This window comes from Bos mutus, chromosome 13 (assembly GCF_027580195.1).
Source record: "Bos mutus isolate GX-2022 chromosome 13, NWIPB_WYAK_1.1, whole genome shotgun sequence".
NCBI classification, from domain to species: domain Eukaryota; kingdom Metazoa; phylum Chordata; class Mammalia; order Artiodactyla; family Bovidae; genus Bos; species Bos mutus.
Window position 1 is genome coordinate 70,416,186 of NC_091629.1, and position 19,880 is coordinate 70,436,065.

Consider the following 19,880-nt stretch of genomic DNA (forward strand, 5'->3'; position numbering starts at 1 on the left):
CACATCCAGACATGACTACTGGAAAAATGGTAGCTTTGACTAGATGGACCTTTGTCGGCAAAGTAACGTCTCTGCTTTTTAATATGCTGTCTAGGTTTGTCATAGCTTTTCTTCCAAGGAGCAAGCATCTTTTAAGTCTTTAATCAGTGCTAAATCAAACCAAAGATTGATTGAAACAATTTCTGGATATAATGTCCATGTCATTCCACATCACTGACATTATGAGACACATTTGGGACCAATAAATAAATAAATAAATAAAACATAGTTTGAAACAAAAGTGTGCATTAAGATCATCTTGTCCCATTCTGTTTCAGTGTCAAAAACTGGCATTCATTTCAGAAATCAACCTAAAAGGATTGCAGGGATTCTTCATGAATATATTAAATCATTCTCAGGAAAGAAAACTACTACTGAAAAAAAATCAGTATTTTCCTTAGTTATCTCAAAATTTAAGACAGTGTCAGTAATAGCACCCTAAGAGTTGTTTTTGGTTTTTTTAAGCACACCACACAGCTTCTGGGATCTTAGTTCTTGGACCGGGGATTGAAGCCAGGCCCATGGCAATGAAAGCTCAGAGTCCTAACCCTGTACCACCAGGGAAGTTCCTGTTTTTTGATGTCTTTTTTAAAAAAATGACACCCTAAGAATAATGTATACCTTAAAAAATCTTCTCACACACATCATTTTATTAGATCGCTGTAACAAATATATACCAATTTTAAGATTAAGAGATTAAGAAATAGATTAAAAAAGAGACGCCTGTACAGATGAGAAAAGTACTCACTGATACTCTAATAAGAGTATCTTTTAAATGTAAGCTTAAGTACCCTAAGAGTTAAACAAATGTCTAATGCCTAGTTCTCTTACTATTGGAAGTGGAGATCACGACATGTGGGCATAGGCAGCACTAAAACATGGGGAAGTGGGGACACAGCGCTGTTCCATATCCATTTAGAGTACAAATTTCATGGGAATCTTTCAGCCATCTATCAGATTTCTGTCATCTTTTGTGATAACCAAAGCACTAAGATAACTCCTTTTAAAGGGAAACCATTTCCTGTGGCACTCGACCCTAGAAAACAAACAAAAATTTTGTGAGTAGATATTAAACAAAAATGGTACCCGCAGGGACTTCCCTGGTGGTCCAGTGGTTAGGACTCAGCACTTCCAGTGCCAGGGCACGAGTTTGATCCCTGCTCTGGGAGCTAAGATCCTGCATGCCGCATGGCGCCACCAAAAATAATAATAATAAAATAAAATTAGAGATTTTTAAAAATGGTACCCACAAAGAAACTGAAATATCCTATAATACTATGCACCTTAGGAAATGACTACAAGACAAAATGTTATATTACATGAAAAAGGCTGCCCAACAAGCTTAGAATTCAATCATTTATTGTGGTATCTGTTTTATTGTCCATTATCAGAATGAGGTGAATGAAGTATATCAAGAATTCAATTAACAAAGACTTCATCCTTTAGACAGTAATGTACTGATACTTTGTCAGATATCAAAGAATTTAAAATTGTAAAGAAATTTATAGTTAAAATTTTAAATGATAAATGTTTATAATAAAGCAAGATAGTATTTTAGTGTGTTAACTACAGAAGAACATATAAATGCTAAGGCTAAAATGAACAAGAATGGTGGTTGCTCAGGGGATAATTTAAATGAAATAAATTCTGATTTGCAAATTGAAAATGCTAACAAACAGATAGGTAGGATTTAGGAATGTTTTTAGTATAACATGATAAGAAAAGACAGGAGGAAAGAAGAGCAAGACAGGTTTGGGAGTTAGGGGAGAAATAGAGATGCACTTGTTTGGAGGTAAACTTCAAACCTTCACGTGCTTCCATTAGTAAGTGAGTCCGTTTACTTTCTCTTCTTTAACGAGGGTTTGGAGACTAAGATGTGATGGAATATTAGAGTGAAAATTAAATGTCCAGTGAGATGAGAAAAACAATCACCAACTCCTCTCCACTCTATTCATCACCAATTCTGCACAGCTTTCTATATTCTTGATTTCTGTGAATAGTAAAACCATCCAACTAGGTTATAAACCCTAATCCTTCTCCATGCCCCCTCCTTTAATCTGTCATCAAATCCTATAAAGCAATGTCCTAAGTATTTCTGGAAACTTCTCACTCCCTTAGGTTCCACCACTGCAGTCCATACTCGGGCCTCCTAATGAGTCAGGTCTGTGAGTCTAATCCCTTCCATCCACCCCACACAATTGCCAGCCCGATCTTTCTAAATCTTGTGTTGATTATTACTGTAAGTTTATGGCAAGTAAACTTACGTTACCATAGGTGATATCTCTTAGCTTTCAGACACATGAAAACTCATGGATCATGCCTGATTTTCTAGCTTCATCTTCACAGACCCATACATACACATTTTGTTCCAGGCAAGTTGAGTGATACATCCAGCACTCTGCACCATGTTGTTCCCTCTGCTCACCAATTCACCTATGTCAGCTGTCACCTAACCTTTAAACTTTGACTCATGTGTGAGCCTCCACCTAACCTTTAAACTTCGACTTGTGTGAGCCTCTCCTCTAGAATGCCTCCTTTGATCCCTCAGTCTGATCTTTTTCACTTCCATCCCATAGCCCCAGGTCTAAAACATGACCGTGGCCTGAAGTGGATTAGGGAAGAGCCAGCCAGGCAGTGGTCCAGGACACCAGTCTTCAAAAAGATTTACATGTTAGGAACACTGCAGGGCTTCCTTGGTGACTCAGCAATAAAGAATCCACCTGCAATGCAGGAGACACAAGAGACAAGGGTTCAATCCCTGGATTGGGAAGATCCCCTGGAGAAGGAAATGCCAACCCACCCTAGTATTCTTGCCTGAGAAATCCCATGGACAGAGGAGCCTGGTGGGCTACATACAGTCCATGGGGTTGCAAAGAGTTAGACATGACTGAGCACATTCACACAGGAATATTGCGGGAAGAGAAGACAGTGTTTATCAATACCATTGGTGCTTAGGATTACTGCAGCAAGTTTCTAGGAATTAGAGGGTGAGAAGACCCAAGAATATGCTTGAATAGCAATAAAGTGTTTCTAAACTGCCTTTGCCGGAGAAGGCAATGGCACCTCACTCCAGTACTCTTGCCTGGAAAATCCCATGGACGGAGGAGCCTGGCAGGCTGCAGTCCATGGGGTCGCTAGGAGTTGGACATGACTGAGCGACTTCACTTTCACTTTTCACTTTCCTGCATTGGAGAAGGAAATGGCAACCCACTCCAGTGTTCTTGCCTGGAGAATCCCAGGGACAGGGGAGCCTGGTGGGCTTCTGTCTATGGGGTCACACAGATTTGGACACGACTGAAGCGACTTAGCAGCAGCAGCAAACTGCCTTTGCAGAGAAGCCAATGGCACCCCACTCCAGGCCTCTTGCCTGGAAAATCCCATGGATGGAGGAGCCTGGTAGGCTGTAGTCCATGGGGTCGCTAAGAGTCAGACACGACTGAGCGACTTCACTTTCACTTTTCACTTTCATGCATTGGAGAAGGAAAAGGCAACCCACTCCAGTGTTGTTGCCTGGAGAATCCCAGGGATGGGGGAGCCTGGTGGGCTTCTGTCTATGGGGTCACACAGATTCGGACACGACTGAAGCGACTTAGCAGCAGCAGTAGCAAACTGCCTTTGACTGAAGTGACTTAGCAGCAGCAGCAGCAAACTGCCTTTCAAAGAGGATGTTTGGTTAGTTTCCATATTTTTGTTTTGCTAGTAAGGTTTGTCCTTGGAGTCGCAAAGAGTTGGACACAACTGAGCAACTTTCACTCACTTCTCTTTGCCAGAGCTGAGCTACTTAGGACAGCACAGGACAGCACAGGAGAGAGTCACCTCTGCTAGAAGGTGTCCCTCTTTGTCCTTCCCTGCAGTGTGCTTGTGGTGTGGGGGTCTGTGAGAAAATTGTAGTCATGCTCCAAAAGAAAAGTGCAACACATACGTAGAGAACATCAATTTGAATGGGAACCAAATATCTAATCAAATATCTAACTTAGCTTTCTCAGGGTACACCATGTTTCTGGCTGGTCCTGATGAAACTGTATTTACTGTATGCTCTGGTAGTAAGTTGAATTACTTACCTAAGTTCTCTGTAAGCTTCTCAGGGATTGAGACTCTGAATTTTTTGCTTTGTAACAAATCTGAAAAAGGTGCATATTCACCCCAAGTGTGTGCTCTTGCAGAGTAATGATCCAAAGATCAAAAGTTGGCAGTATATATTTAGCACTATTCAGAGAAGAATCACCTTGAGTCAAACAGGGAAGAATATTCTGTTTACTCAAGAGGTATTCTATGTTGTTGGATAAATCAGATAATTGTGAGTGAAATATCCCTGAAAACTATCCTTCTCTCTGTGGTTTGACTTCATATTTGCTAAATGAACTACAGTCTCCTAGATATCTTCATGTAAGGGATGAAGAATCTTGGGTAGAAAAGACCAAATCTGTGGTCACCGGAAAAACGCCAACAATTATAAATGTACATTTTAGTTTATATTAACTCTTGTGATTAGCAAAAGATAAAAATCTCTAAATCTGTGCAATTTTGTGTACATGAACAAAATTTAATTTCTGGACCTCTCACTCTGGAGACCACATCTAGGTACTCTCTCCCTTTCCGAGGCCTTGAGAAAAATCAAACAATTTGTAATCATTTTACAGATTACAAATCTCCTACATGTGGTTTTTCCCTCTTTGACAAGAATGACCTGCATATTTCAAAGGATATTTTAGCTTTGTTTTCTCCCTAAAATTTTGTTTCATTTCAGTATGACTTTTTTTTTTTTTTGGTATGACTTTTGGCCAGTAGAAATTGTATGCTCTTGACCCAATTTAAACTAATATTTTCCTTCTTTCTGCTGCCAGTAAAATAATTATACTCAACTTTTCTCAAGAGAAAGATGTTCTGTATTTCTTCATAGTAGGCTACAACACTGAAGGGGAGAGGGGGTACCTTTTGACCTGATGACTCTTTTTCTGGAAAATATACAGAATACTGTGAATAAATGCACTATTTAGATCTTTTAGGATTAAATTACATGACTTTAATAGAGAAGAACCCTACACAGATGTGAAATTTACAAGAAATGATGTATTTTCTGGTATGACCCATGTTGATTTGGAAGTTGTTTAAATATTATGTCAGTCAGTTCAGTTGCTCAGTCATGTCCGACTCTTTGCAACTCCATGAACCGCAACACACCAGGCCTCCCTGTCCATCACCAACTCCTAGAGTTCACCCAAACTCATGTCCATTGAATCGGTGATGCCATCCAACCATCTCATCCTCTGTTGTCCCCTTCTCCTCCTGCCCTCAATCTTTCCCAGCATTGGGGTCTTTTCAAATGAGTCAGTTCTTCGCATCAGGTGGCCAATGTATTGGAGCTTCAGCTTCAACATCAGTCTTTCCAATGAAAACCCAGGACTGACCTCCTTTAGGATGGACTGGTTGGATCTCCTTGCAGTCCAAGGGACTCGAAAGAGTCTTCTCCAACACCACAGTTCAAAAGCATCAATTCTTTGGCGCTCAGCTTTCTTTGTAGTCCAACTCTCATAACTATACATGACTACTGGAAAAACCATAGCCTTGACTAGATGGACCTGTGTTGACAAAGTAATGTCTCTGCTTTTTAATATGTTATGTAGGTTGGTCATAGCTTTCCTTCCAAGGAGTAGCATCTTTTAATTTCATGGCTGCAATCACCGTCTGCAGTGATTTTGGAGCCCCCAAAAATAAAGTCAGCCACTGTTTCCCCATCTATTTGCCATGAAGTGATGGGACTGGATGCCATGATCTTAGTTTTCTGAATGTTGAGCTTTAAGCCAACTTTTTCACTCTCCTCTTTCACTTTCATCAAGAGGCTCTTTAGTTCCTCTTCACTTTCTGCCATAAGGGTGGTGTCATCTGCATATCTGAGGTAATTGATATTTCTCCCAGCAATCTTGATTCCAGCTTGTGCTTCATCCAGCCCAGCATTTCTCATGATGTACTCTGCATATAAGTTAAATAAGCAGGGTGACAATATACAGCCTTGATGTACTCCTTTTCCTAATATTATGTCAGCCAACTATATTTAAAGCCTCAAAAAGATTGGAGAGAGTCCCAGAAAAAAAGGTAGCATCAAGAGCAAGTAAAATTATTTTCTGAAAACTTCAGCTATTTGATTTGAGCCTTGTAAATAAAATTCAAAACAAATAATTTCAGGGCTACATCACCAAATATAAGAATTGATTTAAGATAGCCCCTTGTGGATTTAAGTAATTTAAAATTATAAACCCTCCTAATATTTGTAAGTGAAACTCAACCTGCCATTAGCAACCGTGCATTGTATAGGCCATTACAATCCCAATAAAGTCTATGATGATAACTGAACAAGTAGTGCCATGTCTGAACATGGAACCTCAGCTCAAGACAATTGTTACCACCACTGAAATAAAGAAAGACCCAAGAACTCAGACAGCAATAAAGAGTTTAGATAGAAAAATAGCTGAACTGAGAAATACACCTTCTGTAGGAAGCAAACAACTTTTTGATACAGGCCTCTGGTCTAAATCTTGCCAACTGAGCAGAGGACTGCTGTACATGATGTTGGTTTGGTTTCCTATGTTTGACAGGTCCCTTCTCCATGACACTGACAGATCGCTTGGCTTTGCTTTCTTTGAACCAGAGGAGCTTATTCTACCTCTGATTTTAAAGGAGGCTATTTGTTTTTAAAGTTTTTAAAGTTTCAAAGAGTGGCTGGAATACACAGACAGGGCCCACACCAATAACTATTTCATACACAGGCTTTGATCATCAGGCTTTAATCATCTTCCTGCACAAAACTCTATTACTTATGTTCCCATGAGTTTGAGGCTCATGTGAAAACAGCTCATATGAAAACAGCTACTTCTTTTTCTTAATGCTTTAAGTAGTTTGAATTAGAAAATGTTTTAAGTGATCTAATGGATTGAGAGAAACAGTATTTGTTGTGATTGTTTTTGGAAGTGAATTGCTATTAAAATCTAACAGAAACTTCAAACAGAACAATTTATTACTTTCTAAAGTCTATTTTGATGAAAAAATATTTTACTATTTTCACTGATATCCAATTAAAAATCTCATTTCTTTTTTCTCAAAAATCTTACAAATTCACCATATTTTTGACATTGTAAAATAATTTCAAAGATTGGAAAAGGAAGAAATTACAACCATTGCTCAAGAACTGATAATTTTTCATATTATAAATAAACCACACATTTTTATTTTAACACAGCTAAGATATGAAATATATTTTTATATACCATTAGAAAGAATCACAGATGTTTGTAAGTTCATTTTCACTAGCCTTCAATACAAATTTTATGAAACAGTATACCTATTGGACACAAGTACAGATAAATATTAGACCATTTAAATGTCCACTAACATAAATGGATAGATTGTGGCATTCATTCTATAGAATATTATACAGCAATTAAAATTAATGAACTTTGCCTTCTGTCATCTGCATGGTTAAATTTTAAAATTACTGAATAAAACAAAGTCATGGAAGAATATGTATGATTCCATTTACATAAAATTTAAAAAGAGGCAAAACTGTACATATAAACAAGGAAATGATAAAGAGAAAATTTAGGATAGTGGTTACTTCTGAGGGAGAGAAGCAAATGTAATCAAATAGGAGCCACAACAGGTGTCAAACACGAGGCATGTTCTACTCCTAAAGCAAAGTGGGGAGCAGCACATTTATTTCTGTTTTATTACTCCTCCCTGAACAGTACACACACTTTACACATTCTGGAGAACACGAGAGGCAAGGAAGTGGAGACCACACACGTAGACAACTGTTTTCGAAGAGGCTTGGTCTTGAGTGGAACATAAATAAAAGAGTGAATGGTGGGGGAATGTGGATGTTGACTTGTTTTGCTCTTACACTTTTTAAGATGTGAAAAGAGAGCATCTGAATGGTATAGAAAGGAAGGTCCCGTGAGAGGGGAGAAGCTGAAGCAGCACTAGAGGAGAGAGTGGATGAAGCAAGTGATGGGAGTATTCCGACAGGATCAGAAGCTAAGACACACGGGAAGGAATATCATCCAATTCAATCCAGGGGAAGCAGGTGAGGAGACAAAGAGTCCAGCAGATTTAGACACTTGGTGAGAGGAAGCCATGTCTTCACTGATGGCTTATTTCCTCTTGACTGAGGCAAGGTCATTAGCTGAGAGGGAAGGGCTAGACTTGGTATTGAGAAAAAGTGAAAGCATGAAATAAGAGAACAAATGAACTGGAGATAAAGGAATGTGCTCTCTTGAGCAACTCACTGTACCTATTTCCCTTGTCTACCTAGAATGTACTTCCCCTTCCTTTTCACCTAGAAAATCTTGCTACCCTTCAGGACTCACAGAAGCTTCTGTGTCTTCTGTGACATCTTTTCTAATTGGCCCATGGTAATCCGACAGCTCTTGACTGTATCCCTTACTTTTTACTTTCTCATGAACTGTCTTGCAATAACTCTTCTATGTTGAACCTGATTCAATTTTACATATTGTCTCCTTCACTACAGTCTCGTGGGCAAAAATCATGTCTTTTAAAAACAAAATTGTCCCTCCCACTTTCAGAAAAACAGTGCATTCTCATACACACAGGAAAATTTACATGTATTTTCTAAACATATCGGTTATTGAAACACTTATCCTTAAAAGCAAATGATAAAATAACTAGGACATACATGAATAAGTGAACTTTGAATCCTCCATTATTTTCTGGTAACTGCTCTTGGTTTTCAAGTTTTGGTTTTAGAATGTACTTTTTAGAAGCTGGAGAGCCAAAGTTACCATAGTTGGTTTAATTTTTTAAATTTTTAAACAAATCATTTCTGCTCATTAAACTTTTACAATTTTTTCCTTGACAACCTGCAATATGTTTCTTTATGGAGGTAGTTCTCCCAGAAAATGAAACAGAATATTATCAGCAAAGACAAATTATGTTAGGAATGCCATCTTGTGGTTGAGAGTAGTCCATTACACTAACAGGTCCTTTCAGTGACAAATCTTTTAATTCAGAAATAAAACATTCAAGAAATTCACAAATGTAAATCATGATTATAATGTATTGTTACTACAAAGAAGGAAACACTAAATATGTGCATCAATTGTATGTACTTTTAGCTGCCAAAAAAGACAACGTTCACTGAAAGAAAAGACAATAGACAAATTATATAGGAATAGAGTCCAAATAATACAAGAAAACTGCTATAACTATAACCATACTTAAGACTATTCAAATACTCTGAATTTTGGAAAGCTTTTCTCTTGAAACAGATATGCAATTTTATTTCTGTATCTACTACTAGGTAGTTCTGTTGATGATCACATCCTAGATTTAAATCTTGTGTCTTGATTTTCAAACTACATCACCTTAACTATACACATCCCAAGGGGAGTGAAGGCTGGAACACTTATCTAATCTGGATGGTTTAGGATCCATTTAATTAATTATAGTCCAAAATGGAATTTGAGGAGAGTCAAAAATGCCAGCCATTTCTTAATAGATGTGTTTACTACTTCTTCTAAATAAGTTAACCATTAGAGTGTACATTATCTTTCTAGTCAATAAAGAACTAATAATGGTTACAGATATACTATGTAACAACTATGCTGAAATATTTTAAGTGTCAGATAGAGTACCAGACATTTTGGTCCATTTAAAAGTGGGGATGAGGGAAGAGAAACTGATATATCCCACATGGGTGCAGAGCACAGCACAAGGGTCCATGCATTACGCTACTTTCTGTCACTTCTAGATTAAGGATCCAAGAAGCATGTGTAGGGACAATGGACAGACCTAGAGATGAGGCTACTGAAATTCCAAAAGATAACAGATCTATATACAGACATACATATTCGCATAAAAAACAAAATGTTATTTGTACTCAAAATCAACTTTTGTGATTTATTACTGCATGCTTTTCACCAGAATTTTTTTTTCTTTTACTCAGAAAACTTTCCTATGAATTGATTTTGTGCAAGTTTTTCCACATAATTCTTCAGGACATTCACATCAGCTACACAGACCTGGTGCTCCATCTTCTCTTGCTGTTTTGTTCTCTCTAATAAAGCCTCGTGCGGTGGAGGTAAGGCATTGTATGAACTTAATAAGTAAACTTGACTTGATGAAGTCTGATTGATTTCTCTAATCTTTAAAGCCTGCATGATAGCAGGTGCAAACTTGGAGTAATGAGCTGTAGAGGATACAATCACTGGGCAAGTTTTGTCTTGCATTCTGTCTGCAACTACTTTCGCAATTGCAGTGTGTGGGTCCAGAATGTACCCCGAAGTGTTGTAGGTAGAGTGAATAGCTGCCAGGCACTCTCCCTCGGAGCACCAGTCGGCCACGAAATCCTGCTGAAGTTTCTCAACTAGGATCTTCTCTATCTGGAAGTGATGCTCCTCTTCTAACTGATTAAACAGTCTTCTCATTAACTGTCCATCTTTATTAGCCATCAGGTGTAAATGTCGTTCCAGGTTTGAAGATTTGAGGATATCAATTGCTGGTGAAAAGGTCCGTGCTAGTTTTCTTTCCCTTATATCATAATGTCCTGTTTTTATAAAATCAGTCAAAACATGGTTCTGATTAGAAGCACAGATAAATTTTCGAATAGGGACTCCCATGGTTTTGGCATACACTGCTGCTAAAATGTTACCAAAGTTTCCTGTGGGAATACACACATCAACTGGGCTTCCAAAAGAAATAAATCCTTGGCTAACGAGATCAAGGTATGCAGAAGCATGATAAACTACTTGGGGAAGCAGTCGGCCCCAGTTTATGGAATTAGCTGAACTTAAGACAGTTCCATATTCCACAGCAAGAAAGCCAGTAAAATCAGAATCTTGAAAAATTCTTTTTATAGATGTCTGGCAGAAATCAAAATCTGACTTGACACCTACCGCCCATCCATTTTCATTCTGACTGCCAATTATTTGTGCTTTTTGAAAATCACTGACTCCGTCTTCAGGAAAAAATGTGGCCACGGCTATTCTCTGCTTGTCATTCTTATTAAGACGACTAAAGCCATTTAAGACTGCACTTCCAGTGTCTCCTGAGGTGGCTACAAGTATCATAAAATTGCAACTTGGTGGAATACAGTGTGCAAAAAGATGGGGCATGAGCTGTAAAGACAGATCTTTAAATGATCCCGTTGGTCCATGAAACAACTCCAGGATGAACTGGTTGCCTGACAGGTGCCTGACAGGGGCGATTTTTGAGCAGGTAAAGTTTTCCCCATAAGCAGTTTCAATCATTTCTCCCAGCTTGGCAGCAGGTATGTCAGCAGGATGTATACATTTTTCCAGAAGTATCTGTGCTCTTTCTATGTATGTTGCTCCTACCAGGCTTTTCCACTCCCCACAGTTTAACTTTGGAAACTCCTTCTCAGGAACAAAAAGTCCACCGTCAGAAGCTAACCCCTCAATCACAGCTTCACTAAAGAATTTCGTTGGAATTTTCTGTTCACAGTCTTTAGGCCAAATGTGTCTTGTGGAAATGAATGTTTCTGAATCCACATCTTGGTATCTTTTAACTGCACTCAGCACTTTGTTGGCTACCTCCTCCGGGGAAGCCCCACTTTCACAAAAAACACGAGTATCGTACCACTTCTTATAGTACTGTCTTCTAAACTTCAGTAAGTCCTTCATAGAGGTTCCAGAATTCTGACCTACAATCCTATCTGTTTTCATTAATTTTAGACGACTGACTATATCTAGTAGAGGTACATCCAGATAAACAATTATTCCGTTTTTCTTTAGATGCCACATGCTAGCATCATGCATTGGGTTGGACCCAGTAAGGGAAATCACACTTCCAGATGCAGAGAAGTTTAACACGGCTTTTCCTTCCTCTTCTAAAAATTGCTCATTACCAACATCCTGCAATTTTTCAGACACACTCATATTCCAGGTTTTTTCAAGGATATCATCATCCACATCGATGACACAACAACCCAGTTTCTGGCCTATTATTCTGCCTACTGTTGTTTTCCCAGCACCGGGAGGTCCCATCAGGATAATATTTTTGTCTCCAACAAGAGAGTAGATGGAATGCCATGACTTCCTTAATTCTGCAAGTGCAAAGGTTCTCGAAAGAAATAGCTGTGGATGTTTATCTGTTTTCACATGGATGCGAGACAAGCATTTCTGAGCTATCTGTTTCAGAAGCTGACATCGCTTAAAGTGGAGCATTCTCTTTTCACTTTGCTGCCCAAGCCAAAAGAAAAACTGGCTTTGGCCCTTTTCAAAACATAAAGACAAGGAAAGACATTTAGTTACTAATTTCAATAGGCTTAACATACCAATAGGATTAAGTAGAATCATGCCCACAGTACATAAACTTAAAATTCTTCTGAATTTTATATGGCATTAAAAAATTATCCAAACCTAAATTCTCATATATTACATATTATCTTTTTAGTAATCTTTTCAAGTCTCAAGAAAGTGAGTAATCATTTGTAACTATGAGCAACAGAAACTTTATTCTGAGAATGTTGTATCATAGATACTTTTTTTAAAAAGATACTAAATCAAATTACTATTTCTTTTCCTATAATGAAAAATGTCTCATGGTTTGTAACCCAAGTAAATAAGGATTACTTGGAGTTGGGATGCTATATACTTGCAATTCAAAAAGCTGAATAGTCTCTGTATTTCTCATTAGTTATATGAACATGTTGATAGACTATCGTGTTACTCATAAATTTCTTAGTCAAAGAATTCACAACAAGAAACCAGAATAAAATATTTGCTTATACAATGCTTAAAGAATTTTCCAAAGAACAATTATATATAGAACAAAGGCATGACCTTTTCTTTCTTACATGCCTTTTACATGCATACTGTTAAAAATCATTCTTACATGTTTTTCATGTTTTTCACTAGCTTATAAAAAAAGCTAGTGAAAGATATAACATTATGTAAATACTTAAGAAAAATGGATAATCGACAACAAACTCAAAGGCTACAGATCTATAACTTTCTCTGACTCGGACCATCACGTTCATTTCTTTCCTATAAACATCACCAGTGGAGACACAACTCAAATCCCAGACTCCAGAGTGATAGCAAAAAAACCCTCAGGAATGTTTCCATTGATAAGAGGACAAATTCATGCTGGCATCTGGAGAAGCTCTGTAATTCCCCGTACTGATCAGATCCCTGTCTTTGGAAATACACTCACTGTTAAAACACCAGATGTGTGCCAGACAGGTGAGACGTTTAGTCATATGTAAAGTACAATTTAATAACTGCTACAATATTTATTTAAAGTGATTAGAGTAACTTTACAGGCATGTAGTGAGACTTTCCACATATTCCGTGGTACAACCAATAGGCAACTATTAAACATTAGATGGTGTGTTTAGACACGTTCCGAAAACTTTTCGTTCTTTACTATTCTGATCATTCATGCTACTCAAACTGTGTTTTCTAATAAAACATTTAAACCATTTTCAGCTTACACTGAATTTAACTTACAAGTTAACTTAGAACTGCTGGAAGAAGGGATGCATTTCCTTATTTGGCTTTTCAGCTGGTATATGCTTAACTCCTGCTGACTTGCAAACAAAAACACACAGGAACCAATCTGAGGTGAAGAGTTTGTGGATGCTGAAGCAAACTCAGTCTTTGCAAAAAGTGGAGTCTATAATGGAAAAAAATTGAAATTAATCATAACTGCATACTGTGTCATTAAATTCCACAGATAGTCTATTGTTAAAATGTCCAATTGGAATTTTTTAAGTACAGAAAAATAATAAACTGACCCTTTGCATGGTTCCCTAAAGCTATTATTGAAAGATTAAGATACTATTTTCCAATATGTGTATCTTACGATAAGAAAGAATTTTACTAAACAGTACTGAATTTCTGCCATCAAGCAATATACAAGATACTATAATGAAATGATAATGTAAGTTTACACAATGACATCTAAAATTTTAATGATTTAACTGTACGTTCAGTGATCAGATGGAAAGAAATCAGTGGACTAAAAAGTGTGAAGTAAGTATCTGAATTACTCTTTTAGATTGTTTATCCATCTGAATCATGATTTGGCTGTAATATCGACTATAAAGAGTGCAGATAAAGTGTCTGCCACACATGGGTACCTCTTGGCTATTTAAATGATTTATAATAAATTCAAACATATAGCATGGCGATAGGCACATAAGAATATTCATTTATATAGTAATATTAACCACTGTCACTCAGTGATAAAAGACTAAAAACATATAAATTGAATCAGAATATCTAGACACAGAACTAGGCTTTTTTTTTTTTTTTTTCATAGTTTGGTTTGTTTATAAACCTTCAGAGAAAACAAGGGGCTAGTGTTAGTCTGTGTTAGTCACTCAGTTGTGTCTGGCTCTTTGCGACTCTATGGACTGTAGCCCGCCAGGCTCCTCTGTCCGTGGAATTCTTCAGGCAAGAATATTGGATTGGGCAGCCATTCCCTTCTCCAGGGGAACTTGCTGACCCAGGGATTGAACCCAGGCCTCTTGCATTGGAGGCGGATTCTTTACCATCTGAGCCACCAGGGAAGCTCTTGTTTATAAACCTTCAGAGAAAACAAGGGGCACTCATCCATATTGGGCACAGGTTAATCCTTTCCCTGAAGTAAACAAAGGGTCAGAGAACTGTACACTTGAACCCCATCAGCAATTTCTTTTATTAAACTACTTTTATTCTGGTACTATTCTTTAACACTAATTATTTTGAGGACACTACATTAAGCAGCCTGCTTAATAGGTAGCTTTTGCTTATAATATCACAGAGTATCATCTTTTTTAGTTCCCAATGCAGAAATTTCTGACATCTGTATTGCTAATAATTGTGTATTACCTGAGTAGCTGGTTTGTTTTTATGGACACTAAATTTTTTATCTGATCTTTTCCACTTTAGGTTGGTTGCTACAATGCTTAACACCAACTTCATTAAAAGCAAAAGACTAACACAAGCGTTAATGCATGTTAACTTCACCTTATCCTTTGTAACCTTACTCTTCCTTTGTTTTATACGAATTCAAAGTAGAAAATTGTGACAGTTCAATTTATCAATTCAGTATCAATACTATTTCACCATAAAAATCTTCCTGACACTAGCTTATAAAGTGCTCTAACATGTAACAAATATTATCATTTTAAAGAAAATTAAAGAAGTTACATACTAAATTTTGTTTTGTAACATCCAGACACAAACTAATTTTAGGGTTTCAACATCCTGTAGGCCAACCAAACTGCAAGAGAAGATGGAATAATGCCCATGACATCTAACTTTTATCTGGAAACTGAATTTTTACTTAAGAGGTAATAGTCAGTACTCATTATTCATGGTAGTTAAGTCTATCAGGTCACCATGAATACAAATTAGTGAACACTGAACCACTGCTTCTGGGGGAAACACACTGTTCCTAGGTTCTTGTGAGCCTCTGGTTACAATATTTTTGCCAACTGATCAATACATAATGTTTTATGTGTGTTTCTGCTTAAAGACATCTTATTTAATATACACATAATGATTCACTACCACTGAACTCAGACTTTAATACATGCCTGAAGGAAACTTATCTAATGCACACATTTTCTCTGTAAGGCACATGGTGGCCTCACTGCCTTAGGAACACAAGGCAGCACTTCAGCCCTCTGCTTGGGGGCCATTTTAAACAAAACCAGCAACCAGAAGCACAAAAATGCAAAACATGTGGCCCTTAAATAGAATTCAAAAAAGACCCTTGTTTACAGTAGGAGCTGAAACAAGAAGGCAAAGCATCACCTTATTTGACCCCAATTTGAAACATGCATATCTCATGACTCAAATTTTTCACCACTCATGCATGTGGCCATGAGTGACTGCAGAAGTGCTGTAAGCATTAATTTGGGGTTATAAATAAATTTTAGCAAGTAGAATTCACAAATAGAGAACTTGTGAAAAGTGAGGACCGACTGCAAATCATGTTCCTTTATGATTCAAAGCCATATTATAAGGTGTTTTTCATTTACTTATATTTTAATATGTTTTTCAGTAAAGGGGTCATGAACAGGCAATTTTTCTTCAGCCAAAGAACAGAACTATTTCAAATTAAAATGGGAGTCAATCACATAAGAGTCAAGAAACAAAACCAGTACTTAAAGACCAAATCTCTTGACTGTAAAGTACTCAGGTTTTACTGAATTATTGATGTTTGCAAATAATTGGTGTAGACCCAAGTTCTATACAAAAGTATTTTAGTAAACTCTCTAATTCTTCAGGGGATGGACGATGTATACCACTCCATTACACATTAATAATTTTAAAACAGGTTTTCTTACTAGTCGCTTATAGTGTAGTTTTTTGATCCACTAGTTCCAGCAGATACTTCTTAGACATAAAAGACCTTATCAGAGACAAATGAAAAGGTAGTGATGTGTCAGTATCACAGCAAGAACTTTAAAAAACAGAAACAGAATGTCCACATGTACATATTAAATACTGTGTGACCTCGAGGTATGAACTTTAACAATTTTACTGTGGCAAGCTGATCAAAACTGAATATAGACTTCAAGGGAAAGAAAGTACAGAAACCACTTTTAACACATTTTAAAATTATTTTCTAAGAATGCTAACAAAGTTACATTTTTAAACAAGAAATACATATTACCTTTTAGCAAAGTATTTACAGTGATATTTTCCTGTGCTTACACTAGATGATTGATAATCAAAATTATAAGTGCATCAATTTTTACTTCCAAAATAGTCCAGAAAATTTCAATTCCATTATAAAATTACCTAGTTTTCAATACTTCTGGTAAACTTTCAAAATCTATTTAGTGAAAATGATTTAGCATTTGTCACCCATTTAAAATATTTCGTTTCACAATGAGAACTGGCTACAGTTCAATGAACTTTTGAAAATATTTGTGCAATGATTATACTTGTCATCCTGTCATCCTGTTTTAATACAATCTCTAATTAAATTTCTAAGAATGACTAAATCTAGTCCACTATTTTATGAAGAAAGATATTCTAAGGTTTTAAAATATTCTTAAAAATTGCTGCATTTTTACAGCAATGCTGTTTTCCCATAAGTAATAAGAAAAAATGCAAATATACTGGGATATAAACTAACCAGCAGAAGGTTAGAAGCTTTGCTTTTAATACGTAAAAATCCTCTAAACAAGCCCTCCAGGTAATTAGCTGACTGAAATAGCGTGGTGGAAGACCCACACTTCAGTGCCACGTGGTAATCACAGGGCTCTTACAATCATTTTCCAAATTCACCACTCATCTTTGCCTTTATTTTAGAATCAAAGCCAACTAAGCCTTTTCTGTTGTTAGTCTTTTGCTATTAAATATTCTCTTAAAGGTTTTGAATATCTTATTCAAATGATTAAGTACTCTTTGTAATTCTATAACTTAGAAAAATATTGTGAAGACTATGTCTTTAGAAAGGGTTTATTTTCCTCCCAGCTGTCCTATTTCTACTCCCACCTCTGACCATTTTATTCATCTAAGTATACTGAAATAATCCTTAGTAAAAAAAAAAAAAAACTAATTTGTATGTACAACCATTCATATAAGGTGTCCATGCAAACTATAACCCACAGGCCAAATGTAGCTCACCCCTGTTTTTGTAAATTATGTTTCATGGGAAAAAAACTTTGCTCATTCATTTTTTTTTTCCATTTCTTAAGTATTGTCTTTGGTTGTTTTGGAGCTATAATGGTAGTGCTTAAGTAGTTTCAGAAGAATACAACTCGCCTGCAAAGCCCTAAAATATTTATTATCGAGCCGTTTACAGAAAAGGTTCACTACCTCTGATGGCACACCAACACTAATTCTATGTGGACATACTGTACATAGGCATTTCCTTGAACAGGACTGCCATTTTGAGTGAATTAGAAAAATCAGGAACATATTCTTTGTAAACATGCTTTCAAAAGCCAAGAATTACAGACCAATACCTAAAGGGGAAAAAAGTTCCTTTCCAAATGATTTAACAACTTCCCTAAGACTGTATACTAAATATACTACAGTGAGACTTTAAATTCTGTTCAGTATTTTTAAAACCATATAAATACACTGACATCAGTGAAATTTCTGTATTCAGTAACAACAAAGTCAAGACTAACTGAGGCCAGTGGGTACTTACTACCTAGAGAAACCATGCTTTGCCCTTATTGGCTCTTTCAGGAACTGATAAACATAAAGAGTCCTTAAGTGTTCCTTCTAATTAGAAATGTTACAAACTTTGGCCAAGGACTGTCCATTTGGCTAACTATTATCATTCCAAGTCCTCGGTTCAAATCTTAGCACATATAGAGAAGAGAATTATTCTCTACACAAGCTAAGCAAAAATAACCAAAAACATGAAATACTCAAAAATGGAAAGGAAAAGGGCAAAGCGGCATATACATACAAATATTTTGTAAACAGAAAATCTGACGTGAAGAACAGAACCATCAACCCCAAGGTGCCATTCATCGGAAATAAAATGTTTGTTAAACGCCTGGGATAAAAAAATAGAAACCTGACCAACTGGATAAGAAAAAACTAAGTTTATTCTTATCTACTGAAATTCACCAAGAGCCCAAGATGATAGGCACCTACACATTCAGCAAACTTTGTTTTAGGTAAAAACTGGATTTATTTAGTGAGAAACGAAACTCTACAGACAGAGCATGGACCATCTCAGAAGGCAGAGCCAATAAACTCTTTTAAGTCAACCAAGCTACCATGCTGCTTTGTCTCCACCACCGGGCACCCTGGGAGTGACAGGGCCAAAACTGGCCTCTTATCTTCAAGCATCCTTACTCCCTTTGGGCAGACTGGCTTCTATAAGGTTGGTCAGAACCATATTGCCAAAATGTCTTTCAGAGCCTCTGGATTGCCAAATGAGAGTCTTTCAGCAGTCAATATGGGAATCGGTAGGTTCGTGGAAAACCACACGGATCAAACGGAATAAAACCGCTCCCAAGACTATTTTCAAAAAGGGACGCCAGAAAAAAAAAAGGGAGGAGCATAAAATTCAAAGGCCCGTTTAAAAGGATTCTTCTGGTTTAGGCTGCTTGCTTAGAAAACAAAGTCAAGCCCTAAGAGGAGGGGCCCGATAAAGAGGTAAACAGGGGGAGAAGCAGCGAGGCGCGAGAGGAAGGGAGACAGGTGGCCGAGGGGAGGACGAGGGGAGCTGTCCTGAGCGCTCGCACCGGGGGCCGCACGGCTGAGCGCGGGACGCAAGCGGCCGGGAAGGCGGGCGCGGCCAAATTGCTGGGATCACCGCCCAGTAGCGCACAGGGGAAGACACGAACCGGAAAAGGGCATGCGATGGGAACGGACTGATTCTACAGTTTCCCTTTCTCCTCAAATAACTCACCAAGGAAATCTCACTGAGAAGACGGGGGGAAAGGAAAGGAAATGGGAAAGAGCTTCCGGGAGCCGCCAGCGCCGCCTCGGGACACAGTCCCGCACCTCGGACTCCTGCCCCTGATGGCCCACAGCCCAGGACCCAGGCCTCGTGAGGTCCCCCTCGCCCCAACCAGCGCAGCGGCCTCTGCGCCTGCGCAAGGGCTGTCCTCCGCGTTCGCGCGCCACGCCCACCCCCGAGCTGCCCAGTACCTGGTAAGCGACTCGTCCTGCGCCTCACCCACTCGATCCTAGGCCCCTCCCTCCCTCGTCCTGTTCTTCACGTCGGACGTGCGTCAGCGTGGCCTCAGTCGCTCGCCCCGCTCCACAGGGTCACGCATGTGGATGAGAGTATCGTGTGACGCGTGCACATCGGCACAATTTCCCGTTTGTCTGTGGTAGAATTTATCTTTTTTTCCCAAATACACAGAGAAAAGAGCAACATTTTCAAGGGGACGC

General features: G+C 37.9%; 1 protein-coding gene across 3 annotated transcripts; it reads right to left on the reverse strand.

The window, feature by feature from the left end:
• Positions 1 to 3,349: 3,349 nt before the first annotated feature.
• On the reverse strand, positions 3,350 to 19,853 carry THNSL1 (threonine synthase like 1). 3 transcript variants are annotated; one of them, XM_070381948.1, is made up of 3 exons: positions 19,393 to 19,853; positions 13,521 to 13,686; positions 3,350 to 12,281 (listed from the first exon to the last, which is right to left on the reverse strand). In XM_070381948.1, the coding sequence occupies exon 3, from the start codon at positions 12,231 to 12,233 to the stop codon at positions 9,987 to 9,989; it is 2,247 nt and encodes a 748-aa protein (XP_070238049.1). In that variant the 5' UTR covers positions 12,234 to 12,281; positions 13,521 to 13,686; positions 19,393 to 19,853; the 3' UTR covers positions 3,350 to 9,986. The 3 variants fall into 3 exon arrangements, with proteins under 3 accessions (XP_070238049.1, XP_070238050.1, XP_070238051.1); XM_070381949.1 differs by having other exon boundaries at positions 19,635 to 19,676; XM_070381950.1 differs by lacking the exon at positions 19,393 to 19,853 and adding an exon at positions 16,352 to 16,372.
• Between the last annotated feature and the right edge of the window lie 27 nt (positions 19,854 to 19,880).